Genomic DNA, 21,332 nt, shown 5'->3' with positions numbered 1-21,332 from the left:
CGGTCCCAGGATATGAGAGAGACAAGGTGGATGAGGCAATATCTTTTATTGGACCAACTTCTCTTGTGAGAGAGAGACCAACAAAAGATATTACTTCACTCACCATGCCTATTATGGATATAGTGTATCCTCTTGCTTGGAAAAAAAGAGGGCTACCTACCTTCCATAACTGTTGTTCTTTGAGATGTGTTGCTCATGTCCATTCCAATAGGTGTGCGCACCCGCCGTGTGCACAATTGTCAGAAGTTTTTTACCTTAGCGGTACCCCTCGGGGTGGCTGTAGAGCCCCTTGGAGTGGCGCCTTTATGGCGGTGTACATACGTTCCTGCCAACCGGCTGCCTGCTTAGTTCCTTCTTGCCGGAATACTCAGACAGAGGGGAGACAGGTGGGATTTGGAATGGACATGAGCAACACATCTTGAAGAACAAGTTACGAAAGGTAGATAACTGTCTTTTCTTCTTCGAGCGATTGTTCATGTCCATTCCAATGGGTGACTCCAAGCAGTTTCGACGGAGAAGGGGTCAGAGTTCACCGAGTTGCTGATTGCAGTACTGCACTGCCGAAGGCCACATCATCCCTCACCTGTTGAGTGATAGCATAGTGCGATGTGAAGGTGAGGACGGAAGACCACTTTCCTGCCTAGCATATGTCCTGAATGGGGACTTGTATGAGGAACGCAGCAGAAGTGGCCTGCTCTCTTGTGGAGTGTGCGGTCAACACTGGGGCTGGGATCTTAGCCAGGTCATAGCACGTTCTGATGCAGGACGTGATCCACAACAAGATGCGCTGGGACAAGATGGGAAGCCCTTTCATCCTCTCAGCGATTGCAATAAAAATCTGTGAAGACTTACAAAATGGCTTTGTGCATTCAACGTAGAAGGCTAGGGCACGCCTGACATCCAGGAAATGGAGTGCTTGCTCATTGTTGCTGGCATGAGGTTTAGGAAAGAATACCGGTAGAAATAGGTCCTGGTTAAAGTGAAATTGTGATACTACCTTGGGTAGGAAAGCTGGGTGAGGGCGTAGCTGCACCGTGTCCTTGTAAAGGACCATGTAGGGGGGCTCGGAAGTCAGCGCTCTGAGCTTGGAGACCCTTCAGGCCAAGGTTATGGCCACCAGAAAGGCCACCTTCCAGGAAAGGTAGGATAAGGGGCAGGTTTGCCAGGGGCTCAAAAGGAATGAGTCCAGAAAGGACCAAGTTAAGATCCCACTGAGGAATGCGTTGCCTCACATGGGGGTAAAGCCTATCCAAGCCCTTAAGAAACCAGCCCACCATGGGATTCCTAAAGACTGACCTGCCCGCCACACCCGGGTGCAAGGCGGAGATGGCCGCCAGGTGCACCTTAATAGATGATATCGTCAACCCCTGTTCCTTCAGGTACAAGAGGTAGCGTAGCACAAGGGGAACAGAGGCTTGCTGTGGTATCTTTCTGTAGTGATCAAATGGAGAAACACTTCCACTTTGCCAGGTACATTGCGCAAGTGGAAGGCTTCCTGCTCCCCAATACAACTTCCCTAACAGAGTCTGAGCACTGCAGTTCAAGCTAGTTCAGCCATGGAGTTTCCTCGCCATGAGGTGGAGGGACTCCGGGCTGGGATGATGTAGTTGGCCATGATCCTGTGTGATGAGGTCTGGGAGCATAGGAAGTGCCTCTGGCCTGTCCACTGACAGGTTCAGCAGCATGGTGAACCAGTGCTGTCAGGGCCACGCTGGTGCTATGAGAATCACTGAAGCCTTGTCCTGCCAGATCTTGAGGAGGACCTTGTGTATGAGGGGGAAGGGCGGGAACGCATATATCAGGTGACCTGTCCACAGTAGGTGAAAGGCATCCGCTATGGAGTCATGACTGTGGTTCTGAAAGGAGCAGAACACCTGACACTTTCTGTTGCTCCGCGTCATGAACAGGTCCACGTGGGGATAGCCCCACCTCTGGAAGATCGAAAGGGCAATGTGCCTACTCATGAGTATTGAATGAGTGGCTGAGGTGGTCCGCTAGTTAGTTCTCTGCTCCCAGCAGATATGAGGCCTGTAGCTGGATGCAGTGTGCAACGCACAAGTCCCACAGTTGTACAGCTTCCAGGCACAGAGGAGAGGAGCGAGCACCACCCTGTTTGTTTATATAGAACATCACTGTGGTGTTGTCCGCCAGTACGGAGACACATTTGCCCTGAAGATGGGCCTGGAACGTCTGGCAAGCCAGGCGAACTGCTCTCAGTTCCCGATGTTGATATGCAGCGATAGTTCTAGTTGTGACCATATGCCTTGAGTGCTGATACTGTCCAGGTACGCTCCCCTGCCCGTCTGCGATGTGTCCGTGACCAGTGACTGTGAGGGCTGAGGTTTGGCGAAGGGTACTCCCGCACACACCATTTGAGGTTGTAGCCACCAGCTGAGGGACTTGAGAATCTTGGACAGAAGGGTAACCAGTCTTTCCAGAGAGTCCCATCTGGGTCTGTATACCCTCGCCAACCAAGCCTGGAGGGGGGCAGAGGCGCAACCTGGTGTGCTGCACTACATACGGGCAGGCTGCCATATGCCCCAGAAGCTTCAGGCAGTTTCTGACCAAGGTATTTGGGAGCCGGTGGAGGCTATCGATGATGTCCTGGATGCTTTAGAACCAGGACTCGGGTAGGGAGGCTCTGACCTGAGTGGAGTCCTGGAGAGCCCCGATGAACTCTATTTTCTGGGTTAGGACCAGTGTAGACTTGCGCTCAATGCGGGAGGCCCAGGGTCTGAACCCCATGGTGGGTCCTTGGGAGCCCTGGACTGATCAGAGGCAATGGATGTTGCAGAAGGAGGGGCACAGGCAACAGAGACCACCGATGCTGCCCTGGAACCATGCCGTTGGCCCTGGTGGTAGCTCCAAGGTGTCCAAAAGGGCCACTGTACCAGTCCCTGCCACTGGGGAGGCCAGGACAGCATCAGTACCGAGTGTTCCTCCACCCTATGGTGCTAAGACCGTTGATGGGATCTTGACCAGTACCGGCTGCATTAGGACATGTACAACTCTGCCTCTGACTCCGATGAATAGTCTGAGCCCGACTAGGGTGGGGTGGATCCCGATGGTGCCTGGGAGTGGTACCACAGCGATGGGGAATGGCGGTGCATCATGGTGGACTTGCTCCAGTACTGGATAGGAGGTGCCCCCATCGGAAGTGGTGCAACAGCCGGGGCTTGCGCCACCTGCACCTGAACCGGTGCACAGGAATAGAAGGCCAAGGACTGTGCCGTCATGGCAATTAAATCCGGCGCAGCCTCAGAAGTGTCTGGTGTGGAGAGGAGGTCCAGGTCCTCCTCCAACACTTCCCGGACTGGAGAGCCCACCGACACTGGGGTCGTCGGACCTCCCCTCAAGGCCGGAGTCGATGGTACCAGGACCGATGGACCAGCCTTCTGGTTTTCCACCATGAGAAGCACCACGCTGGAGTCCTGTCCACTCTTCTTGGCGGGGGAGTGGCCCCATTCTGCCTTCTTCTTATGCAGCACTGGGGATTGCGATCAGTGTCGCACCGATCCAGTGTCCTGCACCGAGGCTGCCGGCTCTTGAGCCAGTTGGGGCTGGAGAGACTCCATCAAAAGGAACTTGAGGAGATAGTCTCTCTCCCTCTTAGTTCTGGGCTTGAAGCCTCTGCAGATGGTGCACTTGTCTTGCAAATGATCCTCTCCCAGACAAGCGGCATGTGGATCCCCTCTGGGCATAGGCTTACCGCTCCTATCGCATGGCTTGAACCCCTGGGGCTGTGGCATGCTCCGGCGACGGGAAAAAATATTGGGGGGGAACCCCCCAACTTAAACATACTAATGAACTAACTAACTGACTAAGATAGTGAAGGATAACAACTATATACAGGGAAAACCACAAGGAAGCACTTGCTAAAGCAAGAGACCAGTTGCTCCAACGACCATCACTGGCGGTAAGAATGAACTGAGCAGGCAGCAGGTCGGCAGGGACCTATATACACCGCCATAAAGGCGCCACTCCAGGGGGCTCCACAGCCGACCCAATGGGTACCGCTAGGGTAAAAAAACTTCCGACGACTGTTCACGCAGTGTGCGCACGCACCTATTGGAATGGACATGAGCAATCACTCAAAGTAGAAAAAGAAGTACTAAATTTAGCATAAAGGCTATATGTAGTTGCATATCAAGATGTTTTAATGGTTACTTGCCAATGACAATCAACCTTTCTTAGGAAAGAAACTAAAAATTACAAATGCAAAAGAAGATTAAAAGTTATTATTAAATCTATGTTTCCTGCTTGTTGATTTAAATAAAAATGATTTAAATCACCAGTTTTAATCATGATTTAAATCAACCTACCCTGACCATAAAGTGCATTATTTTAAAAACAAGGATTTTTTCTAAGGGATATAAGAAGTTTGCAGACTATGGCTGCAGACATCTTAAATTTGGAGGAGTCTCTATAGTGGTACAATATCATTCTTCCATCTTCCCCTCATCATCTTTTTTCATGAAAGCTTTTAAGAATTCTGCAGTTTGTGAAAGCAATAATCTTAATGCTGGAGGAGATATTATTAGTACAGACTGTAGTAACAGAGGAGGTAAATTGCAAGTGCACTAAAAGAGCAAACTCTTCATATAAAGCAAAAAATAGGTCAATCTGGGCAAAGGAGTTGTTGGCATTGTTGATATACTAAGTGCAAAATTTTCAAGTGACTTAAGAATCTAGAAACCTAAATTCCATTAAGGACTACACCATATTCCATACTCCTCTAGTCCTCTGCAATAGTCCCTTCTCTGCTGCCCTCCTTTGCTCCCTGCAGTCCCTTCTCTGTTTGTGTCCACTTCCTCCCCTACCCCAAAAAGTCTCCTCTGCTCCTATCCTCTCCCTTCCCACCTCCCTTCTTTTCTGTCATAGATCTACTGTAACAAACCCCTCCTCTGCCTGACCCAGACTCCTGTCTGCTGACCACTCTGAAGCTCCCCTCCTGCTGCCACCTCCCTGCAAAGCTTGTTATTCCTACAGTTTCTACAGACTTAATGCTCCCTGAGGAAAAGAGAAGCAAACAATATATACATACTTTTGTTTTAAAATTTCAAAAACAATTTTAATCCAAACTGTTTTAAGCATGAAAAATTATAGAACTGTGCACATCTGAATTTATAGTTTTTTATTCTGGTTTCAACTATGGAGAGGTGTGATCCACTCCATGGATTATTTACTGTGTACTCTTCATCCGCTAATTTAGTAATTCTATCAAAAGAAAGTGCTTTAGTTTGTCTGGCATGATTTGTGTTTATAAATTCATACTACTTATTGCCCATGGTTCTTTTCTATAAAAAAGTTTTATATGTTTAACTTTTATTTCAGAATTACACCTCAATGTCATTTTAACAATGTTCAACGTGGCAAAATAATGGGCCAAAACCAATACTGATATAGTTAGACACACTTTAAAGATCTGTCTTGCATGTTTGCAGTGCAGTATACTGTACGTTTTCTGTTTACCTATGTTTATCACCACTTTATATTTTGAACAGTGTATTCAGCAAATGATAGTAATACATTCCTGTCCTAACTGCTTAGCACTGAAGAATGCTGTTAAACAGTTGCACTTATGGATACTTGGTGATGAAAGGTACCATATAAATTAAATTATGTTCATGTTATTTCCATTATTTCCAGTCATTCCTTTGTCATTCAGGAAACATTTCTTTATCCACCTTTCTGTTAGAATTCACAAACTGTTTTAAAATAAACTCTAAATAGTCGATAAACACTGAAATTAACAATAATGTTAACAAAAAGTCACTGGACTACAGCAGGTGCACCTGATAATACATTTACCTGAATATGTCCTGTAAGAAGGTATTAATCTGTCCCCCCAGTTTTCATGTGTATGTCCTGGATCTGAATCTACAGAATGAGAAGACACAGGAGAAAAGGGGTGGAGGGAAGTATGGCATACAAAAGAGAAACTTTGACACACCATTTAAAAAGATCTCTAGATATTTAGTCAGACTACAGGACTAGTTTTTCCACAGCTTTTAATAGATAATCACATAAATCCATAGAAAATTTCTGATTAATGATCAGGACCCTGGAATCATGCAACCAATTATAGCAACATATACGATATGTAAAATCACTCACTGCTCCAAGATCTCTTCATAGAGCCCACTGTACAATATACTGCAATAGGCAGGAAAGGTTTAGTAAAGTGCATTATGGAAACCTTGAGTTAAAATATTCTTGCTTTTCTGGGTCTCAGAACACTATTGTCTTCACAACTTGTTGTATTTAATTTGTTTTGTTTTATAAAGGTATTATTTGCACTGAAATAATTTTCTTATTAAAAAAGTGAGTGTACGTTTAAATATGAAATTTTTAAAAAATTCCTAACCTACCGGATTTCACTCAGAATATCCTAGACTGTTAAAAGTTAAGTCTTAAAAATCTAACTTCTCTTTCACTATTTTGTTGTTTACTTTTTACATTTCTCCGCCTGTAACCAGAAAAGTCAGTTTTCTTTCTATTTATAGTGAATTACTGATCAATTTCACTTTCAGGTTCTCTGTACTAGTACAATACTACAATGATAGGGTTAGCCCTGGTCTACACTAGGACTTTAGGTCTAATTTAGCAGCGTTAAATCGATGTAAACCTGCACCCGTCCACACGATGAAGCCCTTTATTTCGACTTAAAGGGCTCTTAAAATCGATTTCCTTACTCCACCCCGACAAGTGGATTAGCACTTAAATCGGCCTTGCTGGGTCGAATTTGGGGTACTGTGGACACAATTTGACGGTATTGGCCTCCGGGAGCTATCCCAGAGTGCTCCATTGTGACTGCTCTGGACAGCACTCTCAACTCAGATGCACGATTGTTTGCCGTTGCGCTGATGCAGGGAGGGGCGACTGATGACACGGCTTACAGGAAGTTAAAATCAACAAAGGGGGTGGCTTTACATCAAGGAGTATTTCAGGCAGGACTTCACGGAGGGTTCCAAGAAGAAATGGTGCACCTAAGTTATTGTTCTTATTGGAACAAGGCGGTTAGTCTGGCCTCTGATTGATACATGGCTAGATTTACCTCGCTGCACCTTCTCTGTGAGTGACTGCAGTGTGACCTAGAGGAATGAGTCCCCTAGTCGGGGGGCGGGGGGTTTGCAAATGAGTACAAAACTGGTCTATTTCTTGTTTTGATCCACTCCATCTATCTTTTTACATCTTTGGCTGGCAGCAGACGGTGCAGAAGGACTGCATGCCATTCACATCTCATGGCTGCTCGGCAGAAGATGGTACAATAGGACTGCTAGCCATCCTCATCTCTTGCCTGCCCGGCAGAAGATGATGCAATAGGACTGCTAGCAATCCGTATCACCTGCCTGCTCACCTTAAGATGGTTCAATAGGACTGACTGCAGGACTAAAGAGAATGACCTGATCAAGTCACTCCAAATTTAGTCCCTGCGCCCATGTCTGCCCAGGCGCTCCTGATCGACCTCACAGAGGCGACCAGGAGCACCTCGGACATGACGATGACGGCTACCAGTCCTATTGCACCGTCTGCTGCCACAAGGCAATGGGTTGCTGCTGCTGTGTAGCAATGCAGTACCATGTCTGCCAGCACCCAGGAGACATACGGTGACAGTGAGCTGAGCGGCCTCCATGCTTGCCGTGGTATGGCGTCTGCACAGGTAACTCAGGAAAAAAGGCGCGAAACAATTGTCTGCCCTTGCTTTCATGGAGGGAGGGAGGGAACGGGGGCCTGACGATATGTACCCAGACCCACCCACAACAATGTTTTAGCCCCATCAGGCATTGGGATCTCAACCCAGAATTCCAATGGGCAGCGGAAACTGCGGGAACTGTGGGATAGCTACCCACAGTGCAACACTCCGGAAGTCGACTCTAGCCTCGGTACTGTGGAAGCACTCCGCCGAGTTAATGCACTTAGAGCATTTTCTGTGGGGACACACACACTCGAATATATAAAACCGATTTCTAAAAAACTGACTTCTATAAATTTGACCTAATTTCGTAATGTAGACTTACCCTTAGAAACTATATGTAAGGGAATTTCCTTTTTTTCCCTAAAAAAACCACCTTTCTTCTGCAAGAGACTATATTTTGTAAAAGGTTTAAAAAGCAACCTCAAAATTTTGGGCCCAATTTGGTTGGACAGCATCCCTTTAACATTTTCCTCTTTTACTGTAGCCTTCTTCTTAACATCTTTAAAAACAATTAAAAATGTTTAAAGCTATATAAGGGCAATAGATGTTTTTCCGCACTTCTTACTGTAGAGGTTCAAATGATCAGGGCCTGATTAAATTCATACTGAAGTGATAAAGGAACTAGAGAAGAAACGTCAGAACCACTGGCAATTATTTTGGAGAATTTATGGAAGACAGATTATGTCACAAGGCAAAAGCATTGTACCTATTTTTAAGGTTAGAAAAAAGGTGAATTCCTAGAACAAAAACAACAAATCAACCTCTAAGCACTTTAGGAAAATATGCAACATGGGCTTTTCAAAAACAAATCATGCCAAACTAACCCAAATGCTTCTTTGGTAGGGTAATAACATTAGTGGATAAAGGAGATGCAGTATAATTAACGTATTAGAGCTTTAGTAAGACATATCACATGATCCCATGCACAAATTTCCATAGGTTAAAATGAGAAATATGAGTACACATCTGTTTAAAAAACAAACAAACCAGAAACAAGAGTAGTTAATAGGTCTGTGTGAAGGCAAGGTGTGGGTTAGGACTGAGAGGAAATTAATGTTTATAAACCATGTAGAAGTGAGAAGTATCTTTACTATTAATAATGTCAGAGGACAAAGTCAAGAAAGATGACCAAATTAAAAGGACAATACAAAACGGATGGACAAAGTAATCTTGAGGTTAGATTTAAACTAGTATAATCCTGGTAAATTCTCTGAAGTCATGAAATGATTTTAAAGAAAAACATATGATTTAATGTAGGAAGGAGAAGTCAAATGAATAAATATAGAATGGTGGGGAATAGGGATGAAGGAAATACTGATTAGGAAGTATACCACAGAGAAATGTGTGTGGGTTCTAGTGGATATTAAATTAGAAAGCCTGAGATAGACAGTTATTTGACATTTATAAAACAAAAACCACCAAAACACAAATTAAGAGTTAATAACATTTTTTAAAAAGCTAAATGCCACAATCCTTAAAATTGAGCATTTGTATAAGTATTTAAAGCATGCAAGTAGTCCCATTGACTTCAAAGGGACTACTCAAGGGTGTAAACTGAAGGGTGCAGGAGCAGGGCCATAGGTTCTATTAATAAGATCTGCACCCGGAAAACAAGCTATAATTAATACTGGTTAAGCCTCAACTGAAGTATTATTATTTTGGGTATCACATTTTTCAAAAAAGGGAAATTGGAGAAGAAACAAGAAGGGGAAAACAAGAAAGTTATTGTTAAAAAAAAATAATAAAAGGTTTGGAAAACAAGACTTGTGACAAGAGGTTAAGAGAATCAAACATATTTAAGTTTTGCCCAAATACTAAATTATTCACAAGAAGAAAGAACCGCAATCAACAATGTAAAGAACTTATAAACAAAAACTTATACCTCATTACTCAAGGTAAGTGGGAAAAGAAAGATTTTCTTACCTTCAATAAAGTTGCTACTACTTAGACAACTAAATTACCTTTCTGCCTGTTAAACAGGCATAAGAATCAAACAGAAGCATTCATATCAAAAACAGTTTTGTCTTACTGCTTCATCCTCTGACTACCAGAAGAGAGGAAAAATTGAAATATTCTAGGTAAAATGACTTCCTTTCAATAAAATGACTGGCTCTGGATTGGGAGACGAATTACAGAATGCTTAATAACAGGTAAGAAAAATGTTCTCATCCAATCTATAATTCCAAACCTATAACTCCAAATAAAATTCCCACTAAAAGAAAGTATGATAAAATATGATAATAATAACTAATACATTTCTAAAATATAAAACAACTGTCAATATTACAGTCAAATCTGAAGAGCTCTGATAGTAAACTTGTTGTGGTAAAGGTAAGTAAGAAGCCAAGTGACTGCCTTACTTCTTCAGCCCTCTCTTTAAGATCACAACATAGTTATTCCTGGGGGCAATCTACACCACTGCGTGCGTGCATAATTAATGAGCCACATATATTTTTATTTTTTTGTGCAGAAAAAAGCTTTTGTTGGAAAGTTGATGTAGATCCACCTTTTGCCCACCAGAGGGTGCTATGTTGCTAGAACAGAGCAGTCTCAGCAGAAAATAACTTTGGCTGGAAAGTTGCTGCAGTTACGCCTTTTGCCCACCAGAAGGCACTGTGATGATAGAACAGCAGCTCCCGGCCAGCTAGGAAAGAGCCTGCCTTCTTCACAGCACCTGTTGGGCCAGGTTGGGAGACAGGGGCTATGGGGAGACAGACAGCACGGGGCTGCTGGGGGAGGGGAGTCAGACAGAGGCTCATAAGGGCTAGTGGGGGAGGACAGACTGGGGCAGAGGCTGAATGGGAGTGGAGGTGCAGGGCCACATGGGGATGGGGAGGGAGGGAGGTGCAGGGCCACATGGGGATGGGGGGAGTGGGTTTCTGAGTGGGGGTGGAGGGACACATGGGCAGGGGGTGCAAGGACACATGGGGACAGGGGCAGATGTGCCTATCTGAATGGAAGAGGCTAGGGGTCAGCCAGGGTCTCCATGGGGGAAGCTCCCTAACAATCCCTCCCCGCCCCCCCCCCCCGAAAACCTGTTCCATACCTTTTCCCACCCATACCCAACAACCCTCCAAGTTCACACCCAGGCTCCTTCCCAGCAATTAGTTCCTTCTCCCTCAGTTCCTGTGTTACCCCTGACTCCCCCAAGCCTTTACACTGCTTCTGAGGGATGCAGGAAATACGGTTCTGTATTATAGTTTAAGTGAATTATTACTCAGAGTTCTGTATTAATATGCCTAGTAAGGAATATAGTTGTCAAAAAAAATTTCCTGTGTCTTTTTTGTTTTCTGTATTGTTACAGACATGCTTGCTGACAGGTATTTTGAAATAAATGACCAAAAATAATTGAAACAGATGTGATTAACTGTTATTTTGACAAATAAGATTTGCAGAATTTTAAAATACTGTGTGCAGAATTTTTCATTTTTTTTGTTGCAGAATTTTGAATTTTATGGTGCAGAATATAGTTTAGCCTTCGTAGAGGCATTTTAAGGGGTATTTTAAAAAGCAGTTCATCAGTTGCAGAACCCTTTTTTTAGGCCTGATCTACACTTAAAACTAAGGTTGACATAACCACTGCACTCAGGGGATGTGAAAAATCCACATCCCTGGGCATCATAGCTCTGCCGACCTAACCACTGGTGTAGACGCAGGTAGGTTGAGAGAAGAATGAATCCCACTTCTCTCCAAACTTATTCTCTTGCTATTTTTCTCCCACTTCCAACCCCCTTTAAGTACAGTCAACCAAAACTATCAGCAATCTCTCCTAAATACAGTGAGCAAGCACTGATAATGTCAGAGGCAGCATAATTAATCTAATGGATTAGTCATGGGAGTTTGGAGTTAGGCGATCTGGGTTCTAGTCCTAGCAACATCAATGACTCTCGGTGATTTCAGGCAAGTCACTTCACCTCTACGTTTCAATTTTCTCATCTATAAAATGTGGATAACAGCAGTAATCTACCTACCGGTGCCATAATGCATACAGAGATCTGCAACCTGACTGACAGCAGCTAGCCAGGTGTTGAGTGGTGATCACTGCTACAGAATGGCTAAAGTGAACATCCTATTATTATGTTACATTGCCCTACCCACTTGTTTATCTCATCCATCTGTTATGTCTTGTCTTTTAGACTGTAAACTCTTTCGGACAGGGAGTGTCATTTATTGTAAGTCTGTACGATACCTAACACAATGGAGCCCAACTTGGTTGTGATGATTGCTATTGTAGGTGCTACAATATACATGTTAAACAGTTAATAGTAATACGTCACAAGACATTGTGATGATTACTTAGTTCATATCTGTAAGTAGTTCTGAACATGCAAAACACTATATAAAAATGCTAAATATTACTAATAAATGCTTCTAACATCAGACATTACACTATTACTAGTGACTAACACAAAAAGCTCTACCTGAGATGGATACTAATAGCGCATTTAAAATCTAAATGTTAGGAACATGCCTTTTTCAGAAACGAGAGGGAGCATTATTAATTAGCATAATATGTAACTATTCCAAAGTACTACCAAAAGTTGAGGTCTAATGCCAATACCTCATCTTGAATGTAACATAAATGGCTCTACTAGCCATTCTCAAATTGGGATAACATGTGATAGTCTCTCTAGCAGGCCAAAAAAAATTATGCAACTTCATAGTGGGCCTACATGTTCGGGAGGCAAATCAACTGCATGAATGAACCCTGGAAAGACAAATGACTAGTGGTGGATATACTCTTATCTTGCAATGAGTTCTAAAATTGTTAATGGAGGAGTTAATGGAGGAAGTTTACAGAGATAGTTAAACTTATTATGGGTAGAAGAATATATGATTATGGGCACTTAAGAAAAAAAAGTAATAATAAACCTACTGAAGAAATGCTATATGTGGATACTGCCTTCCAATCACCTCTGAGAGCATGATGTTTTCTTGCTACTATCAGAATTCTCACTGGACTAGTGTCATGTTCAATAAAGTTAAAATACTGTGGGTTGGTGCGGGGGTGGGGGTGGGGTGGTGGGTGAGGGTTCCTAATACTCCCCCTCTTGATTCTAAAACAGCTATGTTAAGATATACCATGGAATTTCAAAGAAATTGATTCTAGTTGGATATGCTTGAATATGTCACACAGTTGCTTCCTATATAGATCACAGAAGATTATACCATAGGAAAAGTTTCTTTCCAGGGTTGATTTGAGACCAGTTAGTTCCATGAGCTTAGCCTTCCTGGTCCTTCCCACATAGGAGGAAAAATGTGACCCTACAGAAGGCAGAGGAGCTGTATTTCAATTGTGGCACTTAAACCTCTGTCTTTTCATTTTCATCAGTATGTTTCTTTGAGCAAATGGGCATTTAGAGATGCCAATGAAGGAGGCAGATTTATGACTAAAATAGAAGCAGAAGGATGAGTTCGGGGAATTGCTGGAAAAAGTAGCTGAGAAGAACAGTGCCAGCATACAAGTTCTTGGCAAGTGCCTGACGGGATGAAAGCCTATCAGATGGGACTGAGATCTGAATCAGAAACAAGCAAGCAAGCACGCACATCTATACTAGTTAGTATCCTTTGCATTTAACTCACTATCATAACATAAAATAATCAGGATGTGTTTCAGCAACAAATGATTAGCTAAGGAAATAAAGTGTTCTACCTGTGTCTGAATTTCGATCTTCATTTCTGGATGGACTAATAGTAAAAGGAAGTTTACGTTTCATGGAAGACTTTTCTTTCATCTCCTTCCCCACATCATTCCTATCCACTTTTGGAGTTTTGCTGTACGATGCAATCTTGTCCTTGCTCTGATAGAAACAAAAAGTATACTAAGCAATGTTTGTATAGAGAATAGTGTACTTACTAAAACAGTACAAACTTATTAAAAATAATGACGTACATATTTAACTGTTAAAGCAAATTACCATTATTGAAAAATAGAAAAATGTATGTTCTTGCTAGACACAAATTTAGAAAAAGTTAAAAAAAAAAGTTTTAAAAAAGGGCGTGGGGGGGGGAGGGGAATAAAAAGTAGAATTTTACTTCTAAATGTTGTTTCTGTTTCTTAAATATCTGAATCCAGGAATGATGGGCTGATCAGTACAGGAACAGTACCAAAGGAATGCTAAAATAATGGCATCCTTTGATGCCAACTCACTTTCTTGCCTTCCCATACCATAAGAATCATATTAAGAAGATATAATCTGATATTGAACAAATGTGGCCCAGAACTGAATACAGTAATGAAATATAAAATACATTCAAAACTATCTTCCCACCTCAGAAAGAAGGCAGGGGGAAAGCAAGAGAGGAAAAACAGTGAAATGTATTTATTTGAAAAGATTTTATTAAACTCACAAGTAACATTGAGAAAGGTTTTGGCAAATCTAGATTGTTGTTGTGCGTGCACCACCATTTACAAGTAAAATTATACTTTCTGCACTCTTCAGATACACAAATTTGAAACTTTTGGGATCATTATGGGCATACCTTTATACGAGGAAGAGAAAAATAATTAAAAAAAAGATGGCAGGATAGTAGGGGCAATACAATTTAACATCTTTGCTGTAATAAATAGCCAATAGCGTGTAAAGGACAGTCTTTGGAAAAAAGGACAAAGTCAACAAAGCCTACTTGACAGATTTTCTCTGCCAAAGCCTCCTTTTTTTTTTTTTTTTTTGCTGTTCATGATACAATGTACTTGAGCACAGAAGAGACATGGCGTCCTCTTTGCATTATAAGATTTGGAAATGTAGCATCTGAGTAGGCCACCGAAATTTAGGTATTTTAGTCCCCATCCCTCCCATCCTGAGACACTCTCAAAGGATGATTAGGTCAAACTACCAGATGACTAATTCTGTCACAGTAATATATCAAAAGTACAGCAGACATCCAATGAACAACAAAAGCATTCTTCTGGCACTTTTGGAGAAGAGGAGATATGTACAAGATTTATCTCCTGTATAGATGAAACTGGAAGAAAACACTTGAAAGAAAAGAAGGTACAATTCTCAAGACCACCTTTGGTTTATTCGGAATCAAACTAGGAATGAAAGTGGAGTTCAAATAGGCCATCTGACCAATCTGGTTGAAACTACAGCCAAAATGAAGATAATTCTTTCTAGCCATCAAAGTTAAAAACCTCAGAGAATCAAAAGAACTAACACAATCTGCACAGGACTAGATTTAAATTACAAGGGATACAACTGATCAGGAGTCTAATTAGGGAGACTTCTTGAAGGAAAAGTTATGATACCCACTAAAAAATTTACCTTTCCTATTTGAGTGCACTGAGATTGGAAACGTCAACTCAAAAGGATACCAGGTAGTTTTTCTAAGCCACCACAAAAGAAATCTAAGACCAATCATAAGCTCTCCTAAGGTCTGGGACAGAGCTTAAATGTCCCTGCTGTAATTGTTCGCTATATCAGCAGCCTTCAACATTGCTGAGCATGAAGTGCTGATAATCCTCTTAAAAATCTAGCAAGGGTAGACATGGATTGTGTTAAGAGGAGTGCATTCCTACCTTTTAGATATGACACAGAGGGTTGAAGTAGGCAATTGTTCTCTCTCACCAAGAGCTCTTGCCTGTGTCCCACACAACTCAATCCAGCCATCCCTCCTATAGGTTTAACATATAGTTAAACATATGTGTGGGAGATCAGAAGACACTAAGGATATAATGATAGCATTATACCCATGACACTTAGCTCTATGTCACCTCATCAAGTGTGGACAGTATATCACCCTGTTGCCTCAACATCCGAAAGTTAGGTATCTGAATGAGAAACAGTTGGCACAAACTATCTGGGTAACATGAAGTACTCATAGGCAGAGGTAAACAAGTTGAGAAGTTAGAAGGAGGCATGAAGACTGCATAAACAGTGCACCTGCAGGGCAGATATTTCAAACATATGTCAATTAGAGACTGGAATTTTGATTTCACAAGAAGCACAGCACTTGAAAAAAGACTTTTTGTCATGTCCACAATGCCAACAAATGGAAAACAATGACACTGAAGTTGTAATGCTGACAATACCATCTAAAGAGCTCAAAGTGCCACAATCCCGGGAACCACAAAAAATACCATGTAACTAGTGAACACTAAAATGATGAGAGCTCTGTGCAGATACAAAATTTATATCCGTGGATATAAATCAGTATCCACGGAGCTGGAGAGCTCTACCAGGAACTGCAGCAGAAAAAGCAACAGCCCGATGGGCAGCCACTCCCAGGACTGAGAGCCCCAAGCTGGCAGTTCCTTCAGCAAGGTTATACCACCCCCAGCCCTGCCCACTGCACTAGCGCAACCAGGGACAGCTGCCGGTGAGCCTGGTGCCCGCCCCAGTGAGTGGGGAGCAGGGCAGTACAGCCATGCCAGAGGAGCTGCTGTCTGGAGTGCTAGCTCCTGGGAGAGGCAGCCTGTTGGGCTGCTTTCACTGCTGCAGTTCCCAGTACAGCATTGTGTAAAATGTATGCATCAATATATATTCCAAACAAAAAAATCTATGTTAAACTAATTTAAAAATTGCATTATTATTTTTACAGCTCTATAAATGTGCATAGTGCATTAGAGATAAAAAAGCCCCATGTCCTGAAAAAATAAAGAAAGGTGAAAGATGTAATAAACCTTAACTCTGCTCCCCTATGAGAATGTATTAAGGAACTATCTTTACACGATTACGTACTGAGTCTCACAATAATACCGTTTCTATAACCTTAGCTAAGTTTGCAGCATTACAAATGTATGCAAAATGACATAACTTTTCATTCTTGTATACTACACTTACACTAAACTGTAAAACCGAAGCCTCTTCTACTGACCCCAGTTTATTATGGAAGCCAACTGAGTTCCTCAGCCTAGCAGGAATACAGATGTGGCAACCATTATATGCCATTGAGACAGCATTATCATTGATTTTCATGATTTCAGAGTCTTGACTAGCTCTAGAATTGGTATTTTCTTACCACTCTCTTGTGTTTCTGTTCATAGCATTCTCAAGTAATAGTAGCAGTAATTAAATTCACAAGACTGGCCAGTTTCACAGCTGCTATTCAGAACCCTGTAGACTGCAGTGAAACTGACAACAATTAGAATTTCACTCTACTGCTGTTTGGGAAAACTATAAGAAAGAGTAGCAGTGATGGCAATGACTAGCTCTCCACGAGGGAAGGACTGTGACTGAGCAGATATCCTCCACTAAGAAATTATATTAGATATAAACAGACAACATAAGAATCGGGCCTTTCTGATTACACTAACAAGAGAATGGGTTTGTAATCAAAGCGTCTAGTTAGACTTCGTGCTACTAGATGAGCAGGTAGCCGTAATGGCCAGGCCACTTTTCCCCCCTCATCCTCACACACCAAAGGGTTAAGATCACTTATTTCAGATGCAGACCTTACAACTGTCATCCATACCTCTCTCACCTTGAGATCGGATTACTACAGTACTAGATCTAGAAATCAAACTGCAGCAAAACTCATTAATCTGTTTATGCTGTATAAATGTGTCCATTTCTGATCTGTGCTCAGAGGCGGATTAAGATATATTGGTGCCCTGGGCACAAACAACATTTGGGCCCCGCCCCCTGCTCCTCCCCTTACCCCCTAGACCCCAGCACCTGGCCTGGCCAGAAGTCAGGCCACGGTAAGAGCTGACCAGGGAGCCCAGGCCACTGTGGGGAGCCCTGGGCGGTGGGCCTTGGAGGATAGAGACAAGGGCTGGGGGCTTCTCTTGGGCACCCCGGCACCATGCCCAAGACAAGTGCAGGGTCCAGGGCTCCCCACAGCCGCTCAGGCACCCTGGGTGGCTATTACCACAGCCCAGAGCAATGGTCCCCAAACTGTGGGGCACACCCCCTATGGGGAGCATGGAGGAATATTCTGGGGGGGAGGGTGTGGCAGGACCCTGCCCCAAATCCGCTCTGGCCCCACCCCAGGCTCTGCTCCCAGCCGCACCCCCACTCACAGCCCCCGACTGTGGGCCCCATTCCTGGCCCTGGCTCGGGGGGGGAGAGAAGAAGAGGCCTGGACCAAGTTGGGAGAGGTGAAACCAAAAAAGTTTGGGGACCTCTGGCCTAGGGTGACCATACTCCCCATTTTGGCCCCAGATGTCTCGATTTTTTGGCCAAAACTGGGCATTTGTCCCATTTGCTCTTGCTAACTGATCACAAAAGTTTTTCCAAAAAGGAGCATCTGGGGAATGGGAGTGGGGTGAGCAGCGGGGCTCCGGGGAGGTGAGCAGAGGAGGGGGATTTCAGCAAGTGGCTCAGGCCAGCTCCGCACGGGAGAGGGGCTCAGGCTAACTCTGCATGGCGGGAGAGGGGCTTTGGTGAGCTCCATGCTGCATGGGGTGTGTGTGAGAGAGAGACACACACACTTGGGTGAACAAGCTTCAAACCGGGGGGCAGAGGGGGGAGGGAGAGGACCTTGGGTGAGCGGGGCCGAGGGGGGCTTGGTGCAATGCTGCACGGGGCTGGGGGGTCCCCTTGGTTCAGCTCTGTGCAGGGCTGGAGGGAGGGACTTGGCCAAGCTTAGAATGAGGCTCAGGCGAGCAGCGCCTGGGGGCAGTGAGAATATGCATTGCTCACCACTCTTCCACAGGCTTCAAGCTGGGCTGGAAGCAGGGCCTCAGGAGGAAGAGGAGGAGCAGGGGGTATGGCCTGAATTCCCGCCACTCCTGCAGGGCCTCCAAATTGGCCGGGGCCCTAGGCAGGGGCCTCCATTGGCCCATGCGGTAATCCACCACTGCCTGTGCTCCATTATTGGCACTAGCTGCCTATATGCTCCTGTGGCCCAGATCCTTGGATGGACACTTTTTGGGTGCACCTTCACTAGGAAAACAGGTGTGTTCTTACCTTCTATTAACTAGCTTAGGTTTCCCAAAAGTCTTTCCTTTGCCCTGGTAACACATGTGAAAGCTACAAACTACCTTCTCACTAGGCTTTTCTTTAGTTATAGTTACCGCATGTTAGTTAACATGCGGTAAGACAAGGCCTTTTTGCTGGTTAGTGCAAATAGAGAAAAAAAAAGGAAAGATTGAATAAAATGGGAAAATACCATGTAGAGAAGATCTAGCACTCAGATAACACTAAATCATACGTACTGTTCACACCTAAACCCATTAAAGTAGCCAAAAAGTTTAATCAATAGGCCTCTTGACCACTCAATGTCATGATCACAGAAGTGGGCATGCTGACAGCAGAGGCTGGGAGGTTCAGTGTTAACAGGAGAGACCGAGAAACTGAAAGATGCATTATCTCTTAAGGGGTGAACATTTTATTACCTTATTTATCTACCAACTAAGGTTTTAGCCTATCTAGATAAATATGGGTATAGTCCTAGACCCAGATATGACTTTTTGTACTTTTTTTTTAAAAAAAGCTCTTTTATTTCAAATGTTAAAAGAATACACATGTATATAATGCTTTCCTTTTGTTTTCAATAATATATCTAAAACTAAGCCAGGGTGGCACCATACCTATCTAATATGAAATTGATACAAAACCATATGTTAAAGAGTAAGTCTATTACTTATTTTGAAACATTTGATTTTTCTCCCATTTAAACTGATTGCCAATTTTCTAATAATTTAAGATAATTCTGGTTTCAGGCTATACTTTGGGACATACTTCAGAACATTGATAGGTTGGATAGAAGCATCTGAAGCTGGAACTGATGATCCTGACATCACAGAACCTTTGGACCAGTGGTTCTCAACCAGGGCTACATGTACCTCTGGGGGTACACAGAAGTCTTCCAGGGTGTATACCAACTCATCTAGATAGTTGCCTAATTTTACAACAGGCTACATAAAAAGCACTAGTGAAGTCAGTACAAACTAAAATTTCATAAAATGTCTTGTTTATACTGCTTTGTATATTATGCACTGAAATGTAAGTACAATATTTATATTCCAATTGATTTATTTTATAATTATATGATAAAAATGGAGAAATTAAGCAATTTTTCATTAATAGTGGGCTGTGACAACTTTTGTAGTTTTATGTCTGATTTTGTAAGCAAGTAGTTTTTAAGTGAAACTTGGGGTACGGTACGCAAGACAAATCAGAATCCCTAAAAGGGCACAGTAGTCTGGAAAGGTTGAGAGCCACTGCTCAGCTGCACAGGAACGGCAGTCATTGTCAGGGTAAGAGAAGGCAAGGTAGGGATACAGCAGTAAGGTTCAGGACTGGGCAGACCCTGACTGCGTGTTGCAGGGTTCCTGGGCTAGAACCCAGTGTAGAGGGCAGTCTGGGTTCCCCTACCAGCCACTGGGCAAGTGGTACTGTTACTGGGCTGTGAATGGGAAGACTGCCTAGGACAGTGGGTCTTGAGAGAATTTGGTACACACACCCTCCCCGGAAGGGGAAAACTACAGTGACCTGGCTGGAAGGCCACGCCAAGAAGCAAGAGTAGTTGAGTCCCAGGAAAAAGGGACTGAGAAAACAACAGAGTGCAACCACAGGAAGGGGCATCAGCCTGGAAGAGCTAATCCCCAGATGCAGCCAGAAGGTGCTACTGCAGTGAGTAGAGTACCACTGTGATGACATGGTGGAGAATGCGGGCAGGTGATTACCCCTGAGACAAAAGGAGGATGAAAGACTGCGCATGATGATTGCCCCTGACAAAAGGGGAGTGTAAGAGACTGTGGAGGACTGTAAGGGACTGTATAAAGCAGTCACCCCGATACAACGAGAGTGCAGAAGGCCGTAGCAGGGGAAAAAAAAAAAAAAGAGACAATGGAGCTACAGTAAGCAGGAGCCTTTTTTGCAGAGGGCACTTATACACTCCCTTCAAAGGGGGGGGAGGGGCGATAAACAGATGGGATGGATCCATGCCCTATTGAGGCAGGTGCTAGAGAACCACCAGAGACAGTAGCAGACACATTTGTACCTTCAAAATTATTTGACACAGCTGGCTGAAATGTATTTATTTAAGCTTATGCGGGAAGAAATTAACAGAAGCTGCAGAGACCGAGACTGGAAAGGAGGTACTGGGGCCAGGAGGCCAGAAACCTAGCCATGGAAATGTTATGCCTGCAGGTGGAGAGGACACCTAAAAAGAGAGTGCCCCTACCTGAATGGGGACAAGAAACCTTACCCAGGAGGCAAGAAAACAAGAGTCCAACCTGGGGAGAACAGGCAACGGAGGGGTGTGTGTTGACTGTGGTCAACAGGGGTACGTAAGAAGGAGATGCTCATTTATGAACTGTGAGGTGAAGGCTAGCCCAGGGGAGTTGGCTAGACAAGAGAAGGCTGAAGCGTGGCCTACCGACAAGGCAAGGACATGGATTTGTTTTGGGTGGTGTAAGGTCAGCCATATAAAAAGGCACTGCCCTCTAAAGAAACTGTGGGGTAGCAAACAGAAAGGCATAGAACCCAGAGAGATAGGAAAAAAAGGAGGGGGTATGTGGGGACCGGAGTATGCTGGAGACTGTCAGTGCAGACATGGTGGTGATGACCTAGGACCTGGCAGGTGATCAACCCACGCATCCAGTTGTGGGTAGTAAGAAGATAACAGATAAAATGATTGGGACAGAGAGGGCCCACACAGACATAGGGATGAACACAGAGGCAGAGTACTGTGTGGAAGGTGGTGGGGGATCCTTTGGGGCAAGTAAAGGGGCTACAGGAAA

General features: G+C 43.7%; 1 protein-coding gene across 6 annotated transcripts in view; it reads right to left on the bottom strand.

The window, feature by feature from the left end:
* ANKRD12 (ankyrin repeat domain 12) overlaps positions 1–21,332 on the bottom strand; it is a 112,071-nt gene that overhangs the window by 51,381 nt on the left and 39,358 nt on the right. For 2 of the 6 annotated variants that reach the window (XM_074944630.1, XM_074944631.1), the window contains exons 3-4: positions 13,353–13,500; positions 5,812–5,880 (exon numbers count right to left, since the gene is read on the bottom strand). The exons of 1 other annotated variant lie outside the window; for it this stretch is intronic. In XM_074944630.1, the coding sequence (XP_074800731.1) occupies positions 5,812–5,880; positions 13,353–13,500 (217 nt within the window). The remainder of the gene's footprint in view (positions 1–5,811; positions 5,881–13,352; positions 13,501–21,332) is intronic. 3 more of the 6 variants (XM_074944632.1, XM_074944633.1, XM_074944635.1) reach the window with 2 other exon arrangements.

Source organism: Natator depressus, chromosome 2 (genome assembly GCF_965152275.1).
Source record: "Natator depressus isolate rNatDep1 chromosome 2, rNatDep2.hap1, whole genome shotgun sequence".
Lineage (NCBI taxonomy): Eukaryota > Metazoa > Chordata > Testudines > Cheloniidae > Natator > Natator depressus.
The sequence above is the reverse complement of the archived record's forward strand: the minus strand, read 5'-3'. Positions and strand labels throughout refer to the sequence as shown.